The 24225-nt window shown below is 38.4% G+C and overlaps 1 protein-coding gene across 2 annotated transcripts in view; it reads right to left on the reverse strand.

Annotated features, from left to right (window-relative positions):
• The window catches only part of LOC139119137 (long-chain fatty acid transport protein 2-like), a 103710-nt gene that overhangs the window by 74145 nt on the left and 5340 nt on the right, over positions 1–24225 (reverse strand). The window contains exons 1-9 of one of the 2 annotated variants that reach the window (XR_011548853.1): positions 23610–24167; positions 22381–22596; positions 21775–21930; positions 18420–18544; positions 17641–17838; positions 17111–17201; positions 16445–16649; positions 15916–16013; positions 13879–14426 (exon numbers count right to left, since the gene is read on the reverse strand). Coding sequence is in view for 1 of the 2 variants with exons in the window: in XM_070682790.1 (XP_070538891.1) it covers positions 14113–14426; positions 15916–16013; positions 16445–16649; positions 17111–17201; positions 17641–17838; positions 18420–18544; positions 21775–21930; positions 22381–22596; positions 23610–24081 (1875 nt within the window). In the remaining variant the exon portion in view is untranslated. Of the gene's footprint in view, positions 1–13878; positions 14427–15915; positions 16014–16444; positions 16650–17110; positions 17202–17640; positions 17839–18419; positions 18545–21774; positions 21931–22380; positions 22597–23609; positions 24168–24225 lie in introns of those variants that run through there. The other variant, XM_070682790.1, reaches the window with a different exon arrangement.

Consider the following 24225-nt stretch of genomic DNA (forward strand, 5'->3'; position numbering starts at 1 on the left):
AAGGCACACACCATGACAGCGAAAACAGTGAGAAAGTGGGTTGGTTATGTTGAAGTACTGATAAAGGCACACACCATGACAGAGAAAACAGTGATGAAGTGGGTTGGTTTTTAAATTGTTTTTTGATTTTTCAATGAGGGAAAATTAATCTTGAGAAATATATGAAGCATATAATTGTCAAGAGAAAAGCATTTTTACATTCTTTTAAATCATTTTCAGTGTCCCGGTAAAAATACTTAGTAAGATTATCGCTGGTGTGTTCGTCCTCTAACCCGAATTCTGCATCTTTTTTACTCTGACAGAGCAGAAATTCATTTATTTTCAAGTGCCAGGTTACCTTTATCGATGCCTGTTGCCAGAATGCACATTGAGCATTTGAAGGAGGGTCTTTGCACTCTCCGCGGCCCTTGCAACTTTTATAATTAATGTCGGGTGATGTTTTCTGCCCGCACCATTGCTTTATTCCATCCAACATGTACCCTGAATGAGTGCTCTCGAGAGTGGTGTAGCCAAGATTCATTAAGTTACGTGATTGATAGTATGTTCCAGAATAGAGTAGCGTGTGTATACAAACGGGAGCAAGCACATAAAATTAGGTCCAATGAAAACATGTTTGTTTCCGATAACATGTCTGCGAAAATTAGGGTCCGTAAGTCGAATTGTTTCTTCATCTCGTTTTCTTTTTACTGACAGACCCATAAAATATGGTAAATTTAGAGAATGTTCTCGTAACTATTTTAAAATCAAAAAAGTCAAGTTCGGTGATTTTTTGTAGGGCAGGTCGAGTTACCAGAAACACATATTGTTTTATTACTTGAGCTCAGAGTGGAACACACAATTTGCAAATTACAGAAATAACGTACTCAGTACTCCTAGAAATTCAACTTGCCATGTCAGGTTCGGTGTTATGAGCTGCCTTGTCACAGAATTCAGAATATGAATCATTGGTAATACAGGGTTCTTTATACGCGAAAGAACTGTTGAATGAAGTCCACAGCGTATTGCAGTCTTTTTTGGCATACCTGAAATAGGAAGTTTAGGAAAAATAGGAACGTTATCGATCAAACTGGGGAAAAGTGAGAATGAACCGAAGATGAAATATAACTTCTTGAGATGGTATTTCTAAATTAAAGAACTGTTTTTAGAGAAAAGGTAAATGAGATCATCATTAAAATCATCAAAATCATCATCATCATCATCATCATCATCATCATCATCAACACAATCATCATCAACACCATCATCATTCTATTCTCGTATTACCATATTTCCGCTGACGTACCCGTCGGTGCATTTCTGTTTATTCCCCTTGAACCTATCTAAAAACGTTTTTTGAAGATCCTGCGGTGTTCCACTGTCTAAAACGGTGAAACTATTAGCGCCGATTCTTTCGAATTCGTTACAGGCAGATGACGAGTGCGCAGAGAACATGAAAGAAAGAAATAAAACAAAACCACATAAATTAGTGCGCTCCTTTATTGAGTCAGAAGTGGTATTATTCGAATGAGGTGAGAACGACCAACGCTGATAGTCACTTGGTGATAAGTGATCATTTACCAATAATGCCCAAGTAATCAACTGTTCGCCTTTGAAAAAAATCTTCATATACCCTTTCAGTGGTCGGGAGACAGAACAGCGGCTTCGAAAATTGCATAATGATGCTCACTGAATTTTCACTAAGCTTGCAAAATACAAGGAAACCGGATAAAAAAGGATAGTTTTCCCCGCTTCTTTCACTTTGAAAAAGACGCTTTCGTTTTAAAATTTCTACTAAGTGACTCGTCGCATTATTTCCGTAGCACAGTAGTAGCAATATGGCATCTTGAAATATTATTTTCGTATACACATAGGTTGACTACTGGTTTCATAAGATTTGATCATTATAAGTTCAGTGCAGCTGCAAATATAAGCTTATCACTTCGTAAGAATTATAACATGCCCTTGGTACATTTAACAACAAGATTGCCCTTTTGGATCTCGGGACTGGCTTTGTCACGCAGAACTTTAAGTGCACTACAACAGACAACTCACCCTTGAACGATTGCCCCAGGATCACACCAATCCCTTCGTGCCAAAGAGAAGGGAATCGAGCCTTGCAGCATGATGGAAGACATACGTAACGCGCTGGTCGAAGGACGTCCATCAATTTCAGGAAACTGACTAATCATACCCGGAGCTGGCCAAGAAAAGTCAGGTACTTTGACCCGAGCTATATACATGTAGACAATGACACGCTCCAAGCTATATTGACATATGTAAATTATGAGAAAAATCATAGACTTTAAATACGTGGAAAAATGAAACTATATAGGAGCATCATGGGCCAGTGGCTAGAGCAGTGGACACAACATCTCAGGCGAGTTCGAGCACCGGAATTGCTATGATGTTGTGTTCTTGAGCAAGACACTTTATTCCCCATTGCTTCTCCCCACCCAGGAGTGATGGGTACCTGGTAGGACAGTGGTTGTAATGTTTGCATTTAGCTCTGATGCGCTGATTGGCTGCACATGTGAGCTGTTGTTTGCTTCCCAGGGAGTTGAGTGGCATCAAATTAGGTTCAGTTACCAGGGGTAATAATAAATTGTATTGCGCCTTGAGCACAACTTCTGGATATGTGCGCTATATAAGAACCCATTATTAAATTGAATTCTTAAGATTTTCTTTCGATAATACTACTTTTGGTCAACATAAGCTGTATAAAAAGGTCCAATCAAGTAATAAAGGGACATAACCAGTGTGAAAGATGAGGCTTACGATGATCATATTCATGCGGCAACTGGCCTTTAAGAGGGGCTATTTCATGCAAGAAATGGCGGAGAAAAAGGAGAAAACACTCAGTATTGCTGTACGAAATACTTGGTTACAGAAGACTACTCACCTTCAGTTGGGAGTCTCTACCATTCTCCTGATGCAAATAGTTTAGGTAGTATTGAACAGCTGACTAAGTTCCTTGAAGTGTTTACCCGTGTCTCTTGATACAGTCGACATACACAAACAAACCCGTCCAAAGGTACACAGTTACTGACATCACTGATCGAATTGAAGAAGTGTCACAGTGCTAACTTAGTACGTTATTCCGACCTTCTACCCAACCACAAGCGTCTACTTACTCAGGCTTGAATGCCACTACCCATGTCACTCCAATCCCTGCAAGTCAAAGAGACAGGAATGTTGAAACTCTTCATTATGACGAAAAGGCAGACGTAAGACACACCTGAAGGGATGTCCGTCATGGCTAGCACCGAGAAAAATAGGTAGGAAAACTGTAAAGAGTGTCAAATATGTTAGAGAGTTAATAAATAACACTGTAACGCTGATGGTTATACCACTCGTCCAACCAATACAAAGAATGTGCAAGTCAGCGTTTATATGAAAATGCAGTGTAAAATGAAAATAAATATCATTTGTCTTTCTTATCTGCTCAGAAGGGGAAATCTTTTCAAAATGTGCTTCATTTAATATTTTGTAGCTCACAAACACCCATAAAAGCTTTAAGGTCTTGCTCTGTGTCCTGTCAAATATTATTTGTCTATTAGTAAAATAATTGATATTGCATATTAATTTAAATTTCATCACAAGTCGCAATAATTAGTGTTCACTACCAATATGCGCCGCAGAAAGAGTGGTGATGACACTCACTATTTTATCTCTGGTCAGCAATTCTTAGGCAGCGCGCACCGATACATGTAGACTGTGCAACAACGGAGAGATAACGGAGTTTTCCAAGAGCTAGTGTTATCAGTTCCCACTCTTAAACAAGTATCAGGAATTCCCCATCAGAAGTACATTTTACAAAGGGAGAATGGATGGGTGGGTGGATGGGGAATGGATGATGGGTGAAGAAGAGAGAGGAGGAGTCAAGGAAAGAGGGGAGCTGTGACAGAGGTAGAGGAAAGCATCAGTACGGTGACATATTTAAAGGGAGTAACACGAGTCGTCTTGAACTGTGAAGATTGAGAGAATCCCCCAACCACCATCAGATATTTGGTGAAAACATATATGCTCTAGTCACTACTCACTGTAAAATTCTCACCACATTAGCCAGAGGCGATCGTTTGGTGATGAATTCTCTGTTAAAAGCTTTCGAGAAAATCGATTTCACGAATTGTATCAATTACTTAAATTTTCCTATCAGAAATTCGAACGCAAAGCAGTTTGCTTAAAAGTTCTATTAAAAGAAATGCGTGACTAAATAGTTTATATAAACAACGTTCTGAAAGTCTAATACGCATACGTACTTATATATTCCCCAAAGGACAAAGTGACAATTATGCGCACATCCCAACACTAAAAATCCCCTCTGCATACATGCGCCACAGATGATCTCTTTGCCGCCATGTTTTATCAAACTGTGATAAACGTTTCATCAGAAACGAAAGAGAATTATCTCTAAAAAGTCTCACGAGAATTTGCAGCAGTCCGTGCAGTCAACAAAACTCAATTGAAGCGCTCAGGGCGACAACAATCAAGACTTCTCGCTCAATGAATGTTTTAATGTTTCTGTAAGTCGTGAAAACCAGGAGCCAATTGAAGTCTATTACATCGTGAATATGGACCTTCATGAGAGAAACATGTTTCCTTACTGTGCGCTTTGAATAAAGTAACCTTTAACTGTAACTGTAAGAAATATACGAAAATTCAGTGGGCGATATCACTGCATGTTTCTTCTTTTATTCAGAGTGAATTATACTTCTCAATACGTTTTACGAATTTATATCATGGCATGAAATTGGCAAAATTATCTGCGAATCAACATTACTTGGGTAGCGATTTTTGGCTGATATTACCCAGACTCTTAGAATGACTTGTCCTTGGTGTCATTATGAAAAAAAAATGCAGTACAGAAAAACCTCGTGACATTTATTTAGAGAAATTAAATTACATTTGCTATTTTTTTACTGCCCGAGCAGCAATGACGTCACGATTCCGGCTTGACGTTGTAGCGGTGTAATTTGAGCTACTGAAGACATTTTAAGGGAAAAATAAGGCTATCATCGTTCAAAACTGCACTGAACTCAACTATTATGAGAAAATCCTTGTTTTGCACTACATGAATCTGCGATCCAGCAACTGTTTCATACAGCTACGCGTCATTCAAAGTAAAACCATTTTCTATAAATTGAAATTCTCATTGGAAGACTGTTACATAGCATTGTAACACCTCACAAAATGATATCTCACTGAGTATAATCGATTTGACCCTGCTTCCGAGAAACAAATGGTTAAGTCCTCGCTCTTTCTTTTGAACGAACACACCCTCATACCATGGGGGTACCTTCATTATCATACATTCACGTAGTGAATAAGTACTACAATTCTTTAGGTGAACAGCACTAATATGCTGAAACATGGGCCGTGCGTTGACCAGGTACCGCCTTGCCAGCCCTTAGGTAATTAAACGGACGCGTTAGTCTTGCCGATGGCCAAACAAACATGCATGCTGATCCGTGTAATTGTTTTTGATGTGCTTTAATGTACCCACCGCCACACGATACACGTAATTATACGTTCACCGACCGAGTTCTCCCTGGGAATCTTCACGAAAAAAAAAACGAAAACAACGTCAACATACTCGCTTGAACTTGAATATTTACTATCAATGTGCTCTTCAGGTTCCCGCGCTGATGGAATACAAACTCTTGATCATTCTTTTTTTAGGGCCCGTGACAATGACCATATCTGTTACTTAACCGAGCATCTCGCAATTGTCGATATTATTATGACACTTCACCTAAAGTAATTTATATCTATTTATATCTATCTATCAATTTATATCTATTTATATCTATCTATCAATCTATTTCCCTTTCTTCTATCTATCTGTCTATCTTTAAAACAATATACACTGATATCACGTTTGAATGCTAATAAGGTGTGTTTTAAGAACAAATTTCACAATTTTCAAAAGTAAATTTCAGGATCCGCTAGTCAACCGATGCTTTTATCTCTAAAGATACAGCAGACAACTGCGAAAAGCTATGTACCTACAAAACTTCTGAATTAAAATCTACATCTTGGTATCTTTTGTTGATATTCATCGAGAATTTCAAGTGATTGTCTATGAATAAATTATGGTATCATGAGATCGACACAATTTTATGTCCATGCAAATAAATTCTGATCACGTAAGCTAAGTCTTTGTTTGTGCCATAGTCAGCACAGGGGGGAAAGACTGTCCATGTTTATGCAAAGGATTGTCTATCGAAGCGTTCTAAGTTATGGCCAAAGTGTACATCAAAATTCAACAAGGTCAAGAAAACACCGACAACAACATGAGGGAAAATGCCAAGAGGGTTTGACCGGTTAAGAAGGGCTTGACTACGCAGTTTCTGCGCAGTGAAGCTTCATTACGTATTCATGGTGACCCCAGGCCAGCTGTCAATAACTTTGGGGGCTTTTGTCTTTTGACCTGCTTTGCATATGCGTCGTTGGACACGACCTGCCAATCACCCAGGTGGTCAATTAAACTATAATTGACTGTTTACCGACCCAATTAACACTATCTAGCAGTATCAGTCATATTTTAATAGCGTGGCCCGGGTTGGCACAACGTAGGAACGCGTGTATTTCTATGTGTACGTTTCACTTGTGGTGTTGTTTGTACCATCGTGCGTTTGAAGTCCTTGTTTCACCTACAGCATTACCTTCAAGGTGACAGGCTTACTATTAATGTTCAGTATCATTGCACCGAGTTCTGCCCACGGTGAAAACCACCTGTTTTGCCTACTAATTACTGCCCGTCGCTGCCCGTCCTGAATGTAGCCTATCTATAGCTACAGTAATCACATAAATCATTTATCAGTTTTGATATATACTCCTAAATTGTAAGTTTGATCAAAATCGAGACCACATTCAAGGGCTATGCAGACTGTCCATGTACGCACACACAGTGACAAGAAGGCGGCAAACACCTACTCACCAAGCACATCGAATCGGCGAAAAGAAGCATAAAAAGCTAGGCTCATCGCCAAAACAAACGCGCCAAGCGCTAACAAAAACCCATACCAAGCGGCCCTTTTCAGGGCCACCAAATACTCCAAAAAGAGAACTACCAAAAAATACGATAAAATGACATAGAACACACAAACACTTAAAAGAAATAACAAAAATCGTACACATAACAAACAACTGAAACACAACATTAAATACAAAATAAACAATCACAGTAACGTAACAGAAAACAATGCCGTGGAAATAAATCAGCTATTTCCAAAGAAAAGCCGACAACAACATGAAATTCAACAACAACCTATCATCGCTCAAACTGAAACTCCGAAAAATAGTACTAGGCAAAAGCCTTAAAATTCATTCGGACACCAACAAACCAAACAGAATAAACCACCTCAGGATTTCAACAAATAAAGTCGTATAATGTGACTACGCTACATCGTGAGACACAAACAATCGCAACACCAATTCAAAGAAAAGTCGAGTTGGACTCCACGAACAACAAAAAAACAAAAACTTGAAAGCTATCTGAAGCTTCTAAACTCGCACTTCTAGAGATACCCTTTCAAACAAGGAAACAAAACATGTCGCGTGCCAAAAGAATCGCGATAAACCAGCTTGCAAACAATGGACAAATTTTGGGAAAATAACCCTTCGACAAGGGTCGGTTTTTCGTTATTGTCAACACAAACGATTACGTACTCGAATGCGAAAGGCAATTACGTAACACTCAGTATTATACACAACAAGCCAGAACAAACAGTAAACAAAGTAAACGAACTATTAATTAAATGTACGAGAACAAGCACATCAACCAGGATACTTGTAAGTATCTTGATCCAATAAACAATCGGATAAGAATGTAGGAACACATGTTCGAAACGAATCAAACACAAACTCGACACAAAAACATTTAGGATAGTTAGGTGGGGAGCCTGTTTCACATATTTTACATCTCGCTATACTGTCTATGATTCTAAAAATAAAGTCATCTGCCACTTTTTCTGTATACGCGGTTCGGCAAACTCATCTCTTCAATCGAAAGTCGGGCGATTTTATGGTTCTTTGGGCACTTAAGTGTACGTCGAGCTTAAGGAATGTAGTTACATTCGCGATGTTTTATTCGAAAATTATTTATTTCTTCAAGGGCAAATGCACATAATTTATGCTGTTGGAAATACTGGCCGCTCATAAACAAGACAATAAACTCAATATATGTGCATCTTTACTTATATTGTCAAAGTACCACCGACACCCACAAAAAACCAAATGGTTCAGTCCAGGTATTTGCAACTCTGCCATCCGACTGGTCAACAGGAAATCAACCATAGGTGTCTTTTGGCACGCGTATACGCCAGTCACCTAGGCGACGGTAATCTGCACCACTTATCACCATCGGGAAGGTACTCCTCCCCATATACCACTGGCGATCCCACCCTCAAGGCACTGCGTCATTCGACCAAGCATTGTTATTGTAATTTCCTGCATAAAATTAACAGCGAGGTCAACCGGTCAAAATGTCTTGGCATTTTCTGGCATGAATATAAAAGGGCAGTGAAGAACTTGACTTCATCCTAACTTCGGCGAAAATGACAATGCTGAGATTGATCAATGAGCAAAGAGTAAACTATTTCACATCTGCCATTCCAACAATCAATACCGTGGTCATGAAGCTAAACGGCTATTTACGTTGTTCCTTAAATTTCTATTTACTTAAAAAATAGTAGCCACTGATTAAATTTTGAAAATGAAAATCAGAATATGAATTTGTACTTAGTGCCTAACTTGCATTTAAATCTTCAGATATTTCTCATGTCCTAGACCATTTCATAAGGTGTTTGTCCACCAAACTTGTAAAAGCATTAAGAAAATTTACTTTTTCTTGACTGACGTAGCTTTCGCCGCTAAGTTTAGAGTTGCCCGACAGGTTACGTATAACAGAATTCTTTATTTCCCTGTGGTACACTATTCTCAATATTTAATCCTACGTACTGCTATACTCAGATGTAATGAAACAAAAACCTACCTGTTGTATTTGAACAGAATGCGTTCAGTTGAATAGGCACAATAATTCCTTACCTCTGCCTATACAGGTGAGAGAACTGTTAATCGACCTTCCGACTGACGTCAAATTTAAGGAAGTATGTGCCATGCCTCGAAATTGGAAGACAAACCTTTCCTTAAACTTTTCTTGAGGAAACCATTCTCTTTTGAAATCAATAAGGAAAATCGACAGTCACGGCGAAAATTTACTATTGAAACTAATTTTCTTAAAATTTAACGACGATTAAAATCAAAATGGCGGCCATCCTTGTGTTCACTCTATGGGGAATATACTTAAATTTTCGATTTTCACAAAAAGGGACAGTGAAAACCTGTCTTACTGCTAGAGCTTAAAGATGATCCAACAAAAGTTGTAGGTCTTCCAAACTTCCACTTTAACATTTCACAGAAATCTAGGTTGGCTTTTTGAAGGTAAAGTGTTTTTCCAAGTAATGGATAATGTCATTAAATGGAAGACGTCCTTGTTTTCTTTTTCTCGTACTTACTTCATATCGCGGCAAGGTTTCACTACTTTGGTTTGTAGGAACATTCGTCAGTTGCTATTTTTCATGTTGGCTTAACTCAATTACTTGTTCAGCTATTTTTGTGTCTTTCTGATGATCACTTGCCTTCTTCGAACACCGTATTACGTTTCTAAGAATAATCATTGAAATAAAGATTGATATTCACTTATCCTTAGTTACTCGTGCAGATGTGCGCATAATTCAACTATATATAAAATATTAGCCCCGCCCACTTAACATTGAGAGTCTCTTCAATGTCGAATTTATGATTCAATTTGAAGACTCGCGCATGCCTTTTCGTGGTTTAAGCAAATAATGTTGCCAAACAGTCCTTATATTACACGCGTGACTGTTTTAAAACACCTAACTTTGTTCGTCTTGAAACTTGCAGTAAGAATGGCTTTAGAATTCGTGACTGAGAATGTGTCAACTTGTAATCACAGCTGTACGCATCAACTTGAAGACTTTCCCAAGCAGTGTCAAGAAGCTGTTGTCGACGAAGATGCGCGAGAAAAAGTGTCACACGCTGTCCTTATTTACATAGCTTCGTTTACTGGTTCTGCTGGCAATCTTATCGTTTTCACTGCGATGGTTGTATCTCTCGTGCGGAAGAGACTGCTCCCGCTTCCGATCAATATCTTCGTAACAACTCTCTGCTTCGCCGATCTTATCACCTCAGCTGCGTTCTTGCCGACTCTCGCGTCCTCGGTGGTACTGAATTACTGGCCGGGAGGATTCCACGCCTGCACGTTTATGAAGTCGATCGCTGTGACGATTCAATTTGCCGTAGTTTTGATTTTAGCCGTTGTGGCAGTGTGTAATTATTGCCTCATTTGTCAGAAACGTGAAACCTTTGACTTACTGTTCAGCAAAAGGAATTGCTTCGCCATAATTTTAACAGTGTTGTGCTTGTCCGTTCTTCTCGCGATGCCCGTCTTCGTCTCCGGAAAACAAGAGGCATACCACGTCATTATAGGTGAATGCTGGTTCCACATGACGAACGTATCTCACCACGTTCACCTTTACATATACCTGAGGTGTATTGGGTTGATCTATGCTGTCCCTCTGTCGACCATCATAATCGCGTATTCGCTGATTTTCCGCACCGTCAGGAAAGCGAGGCGAAAAATAAACGTTTGGGCAGAGCCATCGAATTCGACAGATGAGCAAAGGCAAAGCGAAGAGGCCAAGGAGGCAGCTGCGAGGCGAGAAAACATCAACCTGGCATTCAATATGTTTGTGATTTTCCTGGCGTATATAATGTGCTGGACTCCAATCACAGTATTGACGGTATTTTCAAAGCACTGCACGACGTTCCCTCCTGTTCTTTTCCGCGCAGCGCACGTACTGATGTATTCGCACCCTTCAATAACGCCGATTATCTACGCCTGGAGAAACAGAAATATTCGTCAGATGGTCGTGACTACGTTCCACTTACACAGATGTGGCTGCGTGATGTGTACAGCCAATGTTCTAACTTGTTCCTAAGATGTTCAGAGCAATATATCGTGCGATAATAAGAAGGACTATTGGGAACTTAAAGTTGCAGTAGTGGACCTGGTACAGTGTCTGCCTGAGAAAATTCAAATGCCTCTTCTCTCCTCTATTTGTATTCAAATTGGTGAATTGCACAGGAAACCGTAGGGAAGAAAATGTGCAATACGACAGACTGAAATCTATTTTGTTGGTCTGCATCTGCCATAGAAAACTTTTGGTGTTTTGACTTTTAGAGAATTCAAATGAATGTAAGAACATATTTCTTTTCACAAATAACTAGGTGCAGAAAGTTCATGCTGGAAACATTGAAGACTTTTGAAAGTTGGAAATGGATCAATTATGTCATCCTGTTCACGTTATAATCGTATTTGTGAAAATTGAATTTAATTGAATTCTGTTTCTCCGTAATGTTAAGAATGAGTATAGTAGCCGTTTTGTGAACTTCAAATTTCGGTAATTTTAAGAGTGTTTGTTTCCCTAGTGCTTAAGTTTACAAGGTAAACCCTAATTTCATTCTTATAATTATTACGGAGAATGCTTTAAATTTCTTTGAAGTTTTTAAACAAATATTTAAAGGTTTCTGCTTTGAGACGCGTATTACTTTACGTCAGTATAAAGTTATCCCTAGTGTCGAGCATCTCAGAAACACGAACATGATGTGAGTTTGGCGGCAAAGTTTAGATAAAGAGATTGGATGAGATTGTGTTCTGTTTCTGAATCACCGCAGGTTTTATATCAATACGAACCCTACTACAATTTCATCGGATAGCAAAGTATGAAAACAGCACAGGTAAAATAGGACTAGTATTCTAGATCGCTTGGGGCGGGGACAGGAGTGGTGTTTCGTTGCAGCAATTTTATTTTCAATTTCATCACATTTTATCTTCACAGGGAGTCAAAAAAGCATTCAGTTTGAAAAGATGAAAATTACACTTGCTAAATACTCAATGAAATTAATGTAATTTTTCAATTTAACCAACTTATATATATCGTGTAAATATTTTTTCCAATATCATTTCCTTCTTATATCATGCCGTTGCAAAAAAATTGTTGTTTATTCAATTAGTACTACGTGCGAAATTGTATGATAAGTCATGTAAGAATTAGCAGTTTAACTTGTTCGAATAAAGATCTTTTCTGTGTGAACAAAAAATATAACATCAAATACTCTGAAGACATAAGCCTATCTGCCATATGCCTTCCGAAATCAAACTAGGCTACAAACCAATAGTTAAAGTTTGCAGCATATTTCTTGTTCTCTATCTTACTGTCAATATTGCTTGTGCCATATACTCATTAATCCAATAAAGATCGATCATTTTTCGAAAACCTCCATCTCCTAATGGATTGCATCCATAGAACTTTTGTTCGCGATGTAACTCCCTTACTTACTGATGACGCGTTATCCAGCCTTTCTCATAATTTCTCAGCATGTATCGAACACTTTATTGTTAATATAGACTTGACAATCAACTCTTGTTTTGATGTGGCTGCCAGTAGTGTAACGTACACTTCTTTATTCGATATTTTACCATTTTATTATCATCAGGTTTCGGAGAGACATAATAATGTCCGATAGTTCAGACTGTTTTTAGAAGTTCCTGATAAGCTGCGTGAGGGGAATTTCATTGTAGCTGACGTGTATACTTCATAATTAACAAGATTGAAACTAGTTTGGGATAACTTGATGGTGAAGTAATGTCTATTTAATCTTCAAATGTTATCTCATCTACTTTTCTTTCATATTATTATACACTTGGTTTTTTTGAGTAATTTACGATATTGCAACATTCAGCTATATGGCACCTAACACTTTTGAGAAATTTGCAAAATATGAAAATCCAATTATCCCTAATTAGTTTCTATCGTGTTATATGTAGACTATCTTTCTATGTCAATTAATAAGCTGTCTGACCCATGTTTGATAAATAAGTAACATTATTCAATTTTACAAGTTTTTTTTGGCATTTTAACCATGACATCTAATCTAATTTGAACACTGATTTCGGTTGCAAATCGTTTGCAAATTTGAGTATATTATATACGTAGACAAACAGGAAATTTGTATTAACTGCAATAAGTTATTAATCAAACAAGCAATATCTCTTAATGGTGTTTTGCAGCTTCTCTAATCGTAAAATTCTTTCTATGATGGTAGATTTTATCAATCTTTCCCATGCGTCAATAAATGCTAAATGTATGTTCGTGCTGATAAGACAATTTTAAGATCTACGTTGAATATAATTCAAAATTTAAAGTCTTCCAATCCGGCCCGTATTGCTTTTTTTCGTTGGCAATCAATTCAAATATGGCGTCTTTTAAAACCTCTTTATAAACACTGACAACTTGTATAGTATTGCGAAAAATCAGGTGGTTTTCCATCATAAAATTTTAAGTACTGTAAACGTCCACTTATATTACATAAATTATTCCAAGGTCAAATTAAGTTCAAATTTATTTTATTTACAGAATAATTTGATTAAAGAGTTTTTCCACTCTTCAACTCGATTGATATTGTAAACTCCTTGTTTAATAACAATGCTAAAGTTAACTTCTTCTGTAATCTTAATGCATTAAGTATGATCATGCTACACCTGTCAGTTTTCACCTTCTTTAAAAAAAACCAATTTATTTACAGACCATATTGGCAGCTTGTCGACCACAAAATAACTGCTTGAAGTAATCTGTGTCTCCACTACTTCAAAAAATTGTAGAAACGTACCCCGTAGGGTAGAAGACAAGAGTTTGTGTCACTGCAGACTCGCAGGAATGTATGCAGTTTTTTATAAAGGGACAAAATGTTTGCTTGTAATTCTGATCTATGTAATCACCATGATATCTTTATCTAAATTATTTGTTTATGCACGATCTGTGACAATAAGAAATTTTGAATTACTATTGTGGATGATACAGAATGCAATATGTATATAACCTTTGCATTACAATGTGTACGTTTAACTGGAAATAACTGCACAAAAATGTTATCTCATTGCATGGTCGAAATAATTGTGTCTTATGGTTAGATATGTCATAAAATATGCAGTGATTCTTGATACGTGTATTACGTATATTGAATTCAGAGTGTACATTGTGTATTGCTTTAAAGACGTGATACTCCGCTGACAATTTTCCGATAGGCCTCGTTGTCCAGCTTCGAGTAGGAATTATTGCGTGCATCAGCGAAGAAAATGTCGTCTCTGTTAACCGTGGCTGGGTCGAAGCCTTCCTTCACGAGGTCTGTTTTGGTGTACTTGTAAGTACCCGTGACGTTCAAGTTATTTACGATTCTCAGAAACTTCGGTGCAGCGTAAGAGGGCAGCTTGGAATGGACGTACGTGTAAAACTCCCCGAAGTCAAAGTTCTGAAGATCGGCTTTGAGAACCACGGCGGCCATACCAGCACGACTGCTGTGACCTACAAAATAAGTCATAAAACTAGTGTTATAGATCAGCAAATTTGACCAAAGATGAATTTTCACTAATTTAGATACACACGTTTCAAGATTTCTCCTCCCAGGTACATCGAACTTTAAACTTCGAACAGCGTTCATTAAATTCGAGTCGGGTTGAGTATTCGATACAGTTTCCTGTAAAAGTAGTGAAATAGCAATTATTTTATTTTCTGTCAGACGTGCACAAAGAATCTGGTCTGACTATTCAAAACGAGAAAATGTTAACTCTTTTGATTATCACCCCAATACAAGTAGTCAATATTCCATTGGCCACCACTGTATCATTGAGCTATAAGTTCCTATTTTAAAACATTCAGCTGCACAAATCCCATTGATAAGATCAATGTCAGCTTGTGTGTGGATCCACTTTTCAAATAGCAAGCCCATTGAAATTAGGAGTTAGTGACGAAAACAGCATCCCAGTGGTATGTTTGCAGAAATTCATAATCATTGCTACGCTTCTAATGGCCTTATAATTCCCTATATTACCTTATAATGCTACAGCCATCTTTCACTTGCTTCAGGACTACGACCTTTGCAAAAACGTTACAAATCCAAGCTCAAGGAAATTGAGATGCTATTTTCCAAACTCAAAGGTCAGCACTATTTTTCACCCCGACCATCTTCGTGGCTAACGAACCGGCCCGAAAATGAATTAATGGTCTTGTGCGATCTCGCGGGCCACCTCGAGTTTCTGATTAATGTTCAGTGTATAGCATCACGATCTGTATCTGTGCAATTTATGATTATATTTATCTTGAGACCAGAAATCATTTATCAAGGATACATGTAAACTCGTTCTTCGTATAAGAATATGTGCCAAGATTAACGTGTTCTATTTTTGTACTCATAGAAACACGATTTACATCTTATACATATTAATCAAAGGTTGAAAGGTGTGATCACAAAAGTGTAAGATGTAAATGCACCACAGTTTCATGACCTTTACATTTTACCACAACAGTACGTTGAATTTGTCTTCTTTTTCGTAAAAATACGTCGAAAGAGTGTGTTGAGAACTACATATGACATTGTGTTTTATCTACTTTGTCAGATGCAAAGGGAACGGTATGTTTAAGTAAGTTTAGTATTAAGTAAATACGGAAGAAAGAAGGTTGGGAAGGAAGGAAAGAAGTAAGTAAATAGGAATGTAAACAATCTTTGCAATTCTTTTCCAACAGAAAATCCATCGATTTTTTTCGTGTTTTAGTAAATCTTGGTCGCATATTTGAGTTTCACAATGGCAGTCTGTGATCGCCTTTTTATTTACAGGTAACGAGAATTAAGACCCTACAAAACCCAAGCAACTAACACGAATAACATTCACGTCATTACATATGGCGTGAATTTTTCCCAACTCTCGCAGCACTTATTTGCATGTGTAGACACATTATACAGAACTTGTCAGTAGACACATTGTCTCCACAATAATGAAATTTAGAAGTACGTTACCGGGAACGGCTACTCCATACACATTCGCTTCTAGCACTCCATCGTGTGACGTCAGCACTTGGGAGACCCCGGTGGTTGATACCCTCTCGCCTTGCCACCTTTTACAAAGGTTAAACAATAATTCAACTTTGCATAAAATTGTTATACCAGATGGGTAAACATAGTGAAAAATGTGATAAAATAATGAACCTACTATACGCTCAAAAAAATATAGTAAGCATGTATCTCCCAGGCCTCTGCTGTTTCTTGAAGTTTGAGCACTCTTTTCTATTTTAAGTATGAACAAACTCTGTAGTTTTTGTCATGGATGGGACTGTTGAAATCATTTGCATCTTCACGGGATGAAATTATTCACAGAAATATGTTTATTGTTCATATATTTTTGAAAAGTGAGCTTTCTCCAGGGTCGACGTCCTTTGGGAGATACTAACTGCTAACAGTTGACCAGACTGCCATTAAACTTAGATAAGTTAAAATGAAATAATATAAGACAAAAACAAAATGTGTAAACCATTCGGAATGTCTTTACCTAACAGTGTCTGAGTCTCCAAGTCTGTCCACGAGGTAGAGGTAGTAGCTTGTATCCAGGGTCAGCAAATCACTAGTGTTGACGTAAATGTCGCCCTCTTTGAACACGTCGCGAAGAATTTTCTTTTCTGCTGCCTCTCTGTCCTCCTGGCAGCCTATGAACTGCAATCGTCCTGTTGGGGGTAGAATAAGTAGTCCTGGCTTACCTGAAGGAGTATGAGAACAATAAAGTCAACATCAACGACGGTGAAAATCTTGCCAGGATATGATATCAAATTACAGTACAATGGCGAATATTTTTGGATTAGTTTTACGATGGCCATTTTCGTTGATCTGACATTTGTATGATTTTACTAAACAATTGGCAATCAGTAGAAATTTAATTTTGTATTTCGCTTCTGAATCATTCTTCTGTAAGTTATAATATTTTATTTGTGTATTGCTTATGACTCATCACAATCTTATTCAAAAAATGTTCACCTCGGAGAATATGTATACCGCAGTACTCTATGAATGATAGGTTTGGAAATATCAAATTCATGCATTTGTGTCTTCGCTTTCTGTTTACAATTTATACTTTCCCAAACGAAATTTATGGCCTAGATTTTTTAATTTACTTTGATATGCAAATAACATATTCTGAAGACGCTGAATTTGAAACACTAACCTAACTCGACATGTACACACAATCCAGATGCATCACGGATCGGCGTGGCTTCTGCAAGATCGTACTCCACGAGTTCCAATCCTAATAGTTTCTGCTGAGAGATAATGAGATAACCATCATCATTCATGTAAGAAATAACCATTCGAAGAAAACCCATCGAAGAAAACAGATGACAACACAGAAAGAGCTCTTACATACATACATACATACATACATACATACATACATACATACATACATACATACATACATACATAACAATAAGGAAACATTTCAAAAGTCGCGATCACCTACCAACTCACAGAATAAGTACATCTCAAAAATACTTAAGGTTTTGTGCTCTCAGACAAAGCCTTGTGTCAAAAGATATTGTCATTGTGAGGAAACGGACCGACTTAATTTCCCTCATTATATTCACTTACAACCCGCTTATTCGTAAACGTTCCTAGGCCAATCTTAGGACAACAAGCAAGGTTGTGCAAGGGATGCAGTTTTGCTTGGGTATCCTAGGTATTCATGACAAGGCTTACCTTTATCCGAGGAGAAAACTTTCCCACAGCTCCATCTCTATTATCGCTGTTCATTGAAATGATAAGGGGCATCTCAAGAGAGGAGTAGAATTCGACAATGGTAGGGATCTTGAATCGAATGCGGAATTTGCTCCAAATATCCGCTGGCAATCCAGTACCGATTGCAAACTTAACATTGTGCATGGTATCTTCCAGTCTCTGAAGAACAAGAGTGTCGTCAAGATCTGAAACTCAAGTACGACTGTCTCTATTTCTGCTTTGTCTTGTCTTTATTTGTCTTGTCTAACTTTTCGATTTTAGCAGCAAATTCAATATGATTTTACATTTCGGGTTCATATTTAACAGGTACAGGGTCACTTACTAGAGAGTAACCAACGAGGAGGAGTGTGGGTTTTCCCTCAATGTCACTTTCAAGCTCATGTCTTCCACTTCTTCATACTATTTTTTTCTTCGTCACATTCTGACTTCCTAAGTCTAATCTGATTAAATTCAGATGAAGAGTACGGCGACGTCTATACTTACGCGGTACTCTCTTGCTGTCGCCTCACACTAAGGCGACAGCAAGAGAATACCACGTAAGTAAAAAACGTCGCCGTACTCTACATCTGATTTTAATCAGATTGTTCCCAAGTCTTTCTTCATCATCTAACCGTCATCTAACCTCTGGGCGACTTCGGACAAGTGCATTATCACGATATGCAACTCCGAATTAAACGAAATTGATAACGATGCACATACAAAAACTTCCTTCATGAGTAAATAATGAAGCATCGACTTACCTTTGGGGCAGCTAGCAGATACCGACATATTTCACCAACATAGCAAAATGCCGTTACGTTATGCTTACAACAGTTAGGCCAAAACTGACGAACCGAAAATTTCCTCGACATCAAAGTTGTTGCACCTATGTTGAGAAAGAGAGAGAGAGAGAGAGAGAGAGAGAGAGAGAGAGAGAGAGAGAGAGAGAGAGATGTAGTTGAAAACATGACTATGAGACAGGCAGTTGTGTTCTAAAAACCTGCTGCAACCTTTCAAAAATCCCTGTTCATACTCAGCTGGTGACATCACACGCGTTCAAAGACAACAATACCAGAATTCATGCGTGACATGCGATACTGACACAAACACTATCAGATTAAAATCAAGCGCTGCTTGTTCTTATATTGCTGTGTTTGCTCGCCGTAAGAGAGCATTCAATTTTTATGGCTTAGGCTTGGCCGGCAAAATCGGGGGAAGGGGTAGTCACCTGAATAAGGAAACTGAAAAGGAGGGGGTGTCATGCTTTTCTCCAGTACAGAGGGGAGTCACTCGATTTAAAAAATAAAATAAATCCATATTTTCTGAAGTCTTGTTACGGTATAAATATTCCTTGAAATAAAGTGATCCTCCGTGTGTTTTTATTCTCAGTACACACTGTTGATCGGAAGACAAGTACATGTGCTGAAACTGTAATTGATGCATCATCCCATTGGTGATGAAAAGACTGTCAAAAGTTAGTGCTTGTATTGCTTTTAAACAAAGAATAAAAATATTGAAATACCAAGGTATCAAATTTTCCCTTGCTATGACGTGCAGTTGGGGAGGAGGTCATATAATTTTCATAATCTCCCGAGGATCATCGAAATCTTTTTGAGGTTAGAGTGGGTAGGGGGTTACTGCTATTTTTAAGGAGTACAAGAAGACACAATCTGCCGGCCCACCTCCCGGCTGTAAAATAACTGAATATTCCCTTAGTCGCAATCTATTTTCGTCTGATTTAAGTCAACCGGGCAAAAAACCTACCTGCCCGAATGGCATTCTGTAGACCGATCATAAATGCCAATTTGTAGTACAGCGTGATGTACACAACATCTTCACGTTCAATGAAAGATTTCAAAGAAAAGGAGTTAAAGAGAAGCTGGGATTCCAGGATTTTTGTTGCTTTTGATAACCCTGAGGGGAAAACACACACTCATAGACTGCACAATATCCCCTGAGGGAAAAACACATATCTTACAGAGATGACTTGGCCATTCACTTTTTCAGTGTTGAAAACACCTAAACATAGTACATTTACAGGTGAAAACACAAAAGTTACGATCGACTTCCCCGCAACAGCGACCTTTACTTGATTCGGTAGATAGGAAAATGTCAAAGGGTTGACGTCTTTGTTTACGTGCACACTGCTATGCAGACACGCATAAATACTTTCTGTCGATCAGGTTAGGCAAGATTGATGTGTACACTTAAGTTTTGAGAAGATACCCTAGGTACTTGAGTTGCAGTTGTGAATGTGCAGGATGTGAAAAAAACAACACGGCTCCTGATGGCCACATCAGATCCGGCCCAATCACTATTATTATGCTTATTAAGTTGAGTTTTTCTCAGTTTTCTCTGTCACTGTCAGTCCCTCTCCTTTTCTTCATGCTCTGACTGATCGTAGTAAATAAAATAAATGACTCTATAGCCTAACCTATAGCTTCTTGACTCTTTATTTTTTTACACCCCATTACAAGGACGTTTATCTCTCATATACACACATCTTGTAATTAATTAGTCAACATGACTAATTATGCTAATCCGTGGACTTATCAGGGATTTATGGCTTAGTCAACATCGCCAAAGATAGGAAAAGTTACTCCTTTTTCATTTACATCATTATCTTTGCTATGTTGACCAACCCTTGATTACAGAATTATCGCTAGCACTTTTGGTTTGGGTCTTGGGCGATTGGATTGTGTTACTGACAAACCTATCTCATCAAATTTGTGTAATTAGGCTAGTTTGCTTAATCGTGTCTTGAAGTTGCTTTTTAATCAAAAAAAAAATAATTTTTTAAGCAAAGAGCTTTATTTCATGGCTTTATGTTCCAAAATCGAAAGCAAACAAACGAACAAGCAATAAAGTAAATTCAATAATTATTATATTATTAAATAATAAATAAGATAAAAAAGAGAATGTATAATAGCGTAACATTGTGCCCACCATTGCCGATGAGGAGGACTTTGACCTCAACAGTTTCAATGCAATTCAACAAGGGCTTGCTGCGAAGATTATAGTTGATAAAGCCACACTCGACACCTACTTTGGCGAAGCCCAGCCAAGCCCACACGAATGACGGTTCGTTGTACATCATTATTGCCACCCTATCACCACTCTTCAGACCGCTTTGCTTCGCATAGCTTGCCAGTCTGTTAGCCATAATTTCGATGTCGGTGTACGAATATAGCGTGTCAGCGTATATGATGAATGGCTTGTAAGGGTCTCGATCAACATTCTTGGCGATCGCCTGTTGGATTTCTTTGGTTCGTCTTTTGTATGCAATGTCCCGATACGAATACGGGTATAGAGAATATGCAGTGGCAGCTACAGCTGTAACTCCGGCGATGATTGCAGTTGTATTGCCCAAGGACATCTTGCGAGGTAGGCAGCTCTCGGAAACCTGTTACGAACTTTACATGTCTTTGTTAAATACGATTATATAAGACGTGTATGTACAATCATGGGGCCGAATTTTAAATACAGGTTTTACTGACTGGAGAGCACTTGCGCGATGTTGTTACTTTTAATAATTGTTTTCCAGGTTTTGTGTCAGCAACACTTTCTAAGTGTACTTCCCATGGATTGAAATACCCAGCACTCCGACTGTTGACATTGGCTGTATACGTTTATCCTACATCAGAATCGATAATCAAATTCAGGTGCAGGGTTCAATTTTGGCATTCAACGATAACAATGCACATATGACACACTGACAGGTTGCATTGACAAATCTCGGTATATTTCAAAATGTTGCAGGAGGTTGACCAAGAAACTGTAATTGATGCATCATCCCACGGGTGATGAAAAGATTGTCAATAGTTAGTACTAGTATTGCTTTTAAACAAAGAATAAAAATAATGAAATACTGAGGTATCAAATTTCCCCTTGCTATGACGTGCAGTGGGGGAGGGGCCATATAAATTTCATCATCTCCCAAGGGATCATCGAAATCTTTTTGAGGTTAGAGTGCATGGGTAGGGGGTTACTGTTATTTTTACAGATGTAGAAGAACACAAATTTGCCGGCCCACCTCCCGGCTGTATAATAACTGAATATTCCCTTAGTCGCCAATCTGTTTTCGTCTGATTTAAGTCAACTTGGCAAAAAACCTACCTGCTCGAATGGCATTCTGTAGACCGATCATAAATGCCAATTTGTAGTACAGCGGTGTCGTGATGTACACAACATCTTCACGTTCAATGAAAGATTTCAAAGAAAAGGAGATCGAGAGAAGCTGGGATTCCGAGATTTTGATTGCTTTCGGTAACCCTGAGGGGAAAACACACAGACTGTACAATATCCCCTGAGGGAAAAAACACAATTTACAGAGATGACTTGGCCATATACTCTTACAGTGTTGAAAACACCTAAACATAGAGCATTTACAGGTGGAAACACAAAAGTTATAATGGACTTCCCCGCAAGAGCGACCTTTAATTAATTCGGCAGATAGGAAAATGTCAAACGGTTGTGTCTTTGTTTAAGTGGACACTGCTATGCAGACACGCATATTATAAATACTCTTTGTCGATCAGGACAGGCAAGATGGATATGTACACTTAAGTTTCGAGAAGATACTCAAGGTACTTGAGTTGCAGTTGTGAACGTACAGGATGTAAATAAATATCACGGCTCCTGATGGCCACATTTGATAAGCTACCCATGTCATGCATACTTTACCCTTTTCATTTACGGAGAACTTCGATGAAAAGTATATACCTGTTGTTCCCGGGATAAAAATGTAAACGGCTGTACAAGCTGGTTTAACAGAGCTCCTGGAATGTGAGGGAGGTCGGTCGAAGGATACCTTCATGATGTTGTCGTCTATGGCAAATATACAGTCTGGCGTTGATTCATTGCCAATACTCCAGATATTTAATTCTGGGTTGCTGAACTGGTCTTTCATATTGGTGACGGCTCCGACAAGATCCTTCCCTGTACAGATAAATGCAGCAGATTTAATAAACGACTGACATCACTGCTATTGATAATGTTTAGCACCACCGTAGAAAGCCTGTGCCATTCAGTTATTTCATTTGCCTTTCCGTATGGCTTTCAGTGTAGTTGCAACAGGCTGATTGTACTCGACTCAAAATAGAGGAAAATACCGGAAAGCTTAGATGTGCAACTCTTAATATTCACTTACCAGACAGCTTGATGTATTCCATGGATGTTTTAATATCTCCCTGATAAGTATGTGGGCTCAAAGAATGGGAAGTTAAATTTTAACTGATTTTAAAGCAGGGACAGCAAAGCCGCCTTGGTAAACCGCTATGGAATGTCTTTCCGTCATGGCTAATATTTAACCTTGTGAGCCGGGCCATGGCAGCTCCTTGTATAATCTCCGTTCATTTTGTTTTACTCAATTAAATCAGGACATTTGGGATTACCCAGACTCCCTTAACTAATTAAACAGAGTTATGGTGTGGAGAAAAAATCGACAATTATTCCGCCAGTTTTTTCATCTTTGCTAAACGTGATTTAAATGAGTGACAATGACTTGTTATCCAACGACTACATTTATCTCTATGACATCGATCATGTTTCATATCACAGACTGAGGTACATAACTGACAAGATGATTGAACCGTTAGAAGTTATTGATCTAGAGGTGTAAAGCGTAATTAATTCATTTGTAGGAAGGCCATTTCAACAGAATTATCGCTAGCACGTTTGCTTTTGGTCTTGGGCGATTGGATTGTGTTACTCACAAACCTATCTCATCCAATTTTGTATAATTAGGGCAGTTTGCTGAACCGTGTCTTGAAGTTGCATTTTAGATCACAAAACAGAATTTTTTAAGCAAATAGCTATATATCCTGGCTGTATGTTCCAAAACCGAAAGCAAAACAAACGAACAAGCAATCGAGCAAATTAAATAATTATTATATTATTAAATAATAAATAAGATAAAAAGAGAATGCATAATAGCCTAACATTGAGCTCACCATTGCCGATGAGGAGGACTTTGACCGTAGCAAGTTCGATACAATTCAACAAGGACTTGCTGCGTAGATTATAGTTGATTAAGGCACACTCGACACCTATTTTGGCGAAGCCCAGCCAAGCCCACACGAATGCCGGTTCGTTGTACATCATTATTGCCACCCTATCACCACTCTTCAGACCGTGTTGCTTCGCATAGCTTGCCAGTCTGTTGGCCATAATTTCGATGTCGGTGTACGAATATAGTGTGTCAGCATATATGATGAATGGCTTGTAAGGGTCTCGATCAACAGCCCTCTCGAAGACGTCGACCATTAGTGCCTTGGAAGAGACATTCTTGGCGATCGCCTCTCGGATTTCCTTCGTTCGTCTGTTGTACGCAATGTCCCGATACCAATACGGGTATAGAGAATGTGCGGCGGCAGCTACGGCTGTAACGCCGGCAATGACTGATGTTTTACTGCCCGAGGACATCTTGCGGGATAGGCTTCTCTCGGATACTTATCAAGAAGTCGAGGTGTCTCTGTTAAACACGATCACATATCACAAGCTGTATGGGGACGAATGTAAAATGATTGTTTTACATTTAGTTACTAGTACATCGGAACACAAATATTT

The sequence above is a fragment of the Ptychodera flava genome, chromosome 19 (assembly GCF_041260155.1).
Source record: "Ptychodera flava strain L36383 chromosome 19, AS_Pfla_20210202, whole genome shotgun sequence".
Lineage (NCBI taxonomy): Eukaryota > Metazoa > Hemichordata > Enteropneusta > Ptychoderidae > Ptychodera > Ptychodera flava.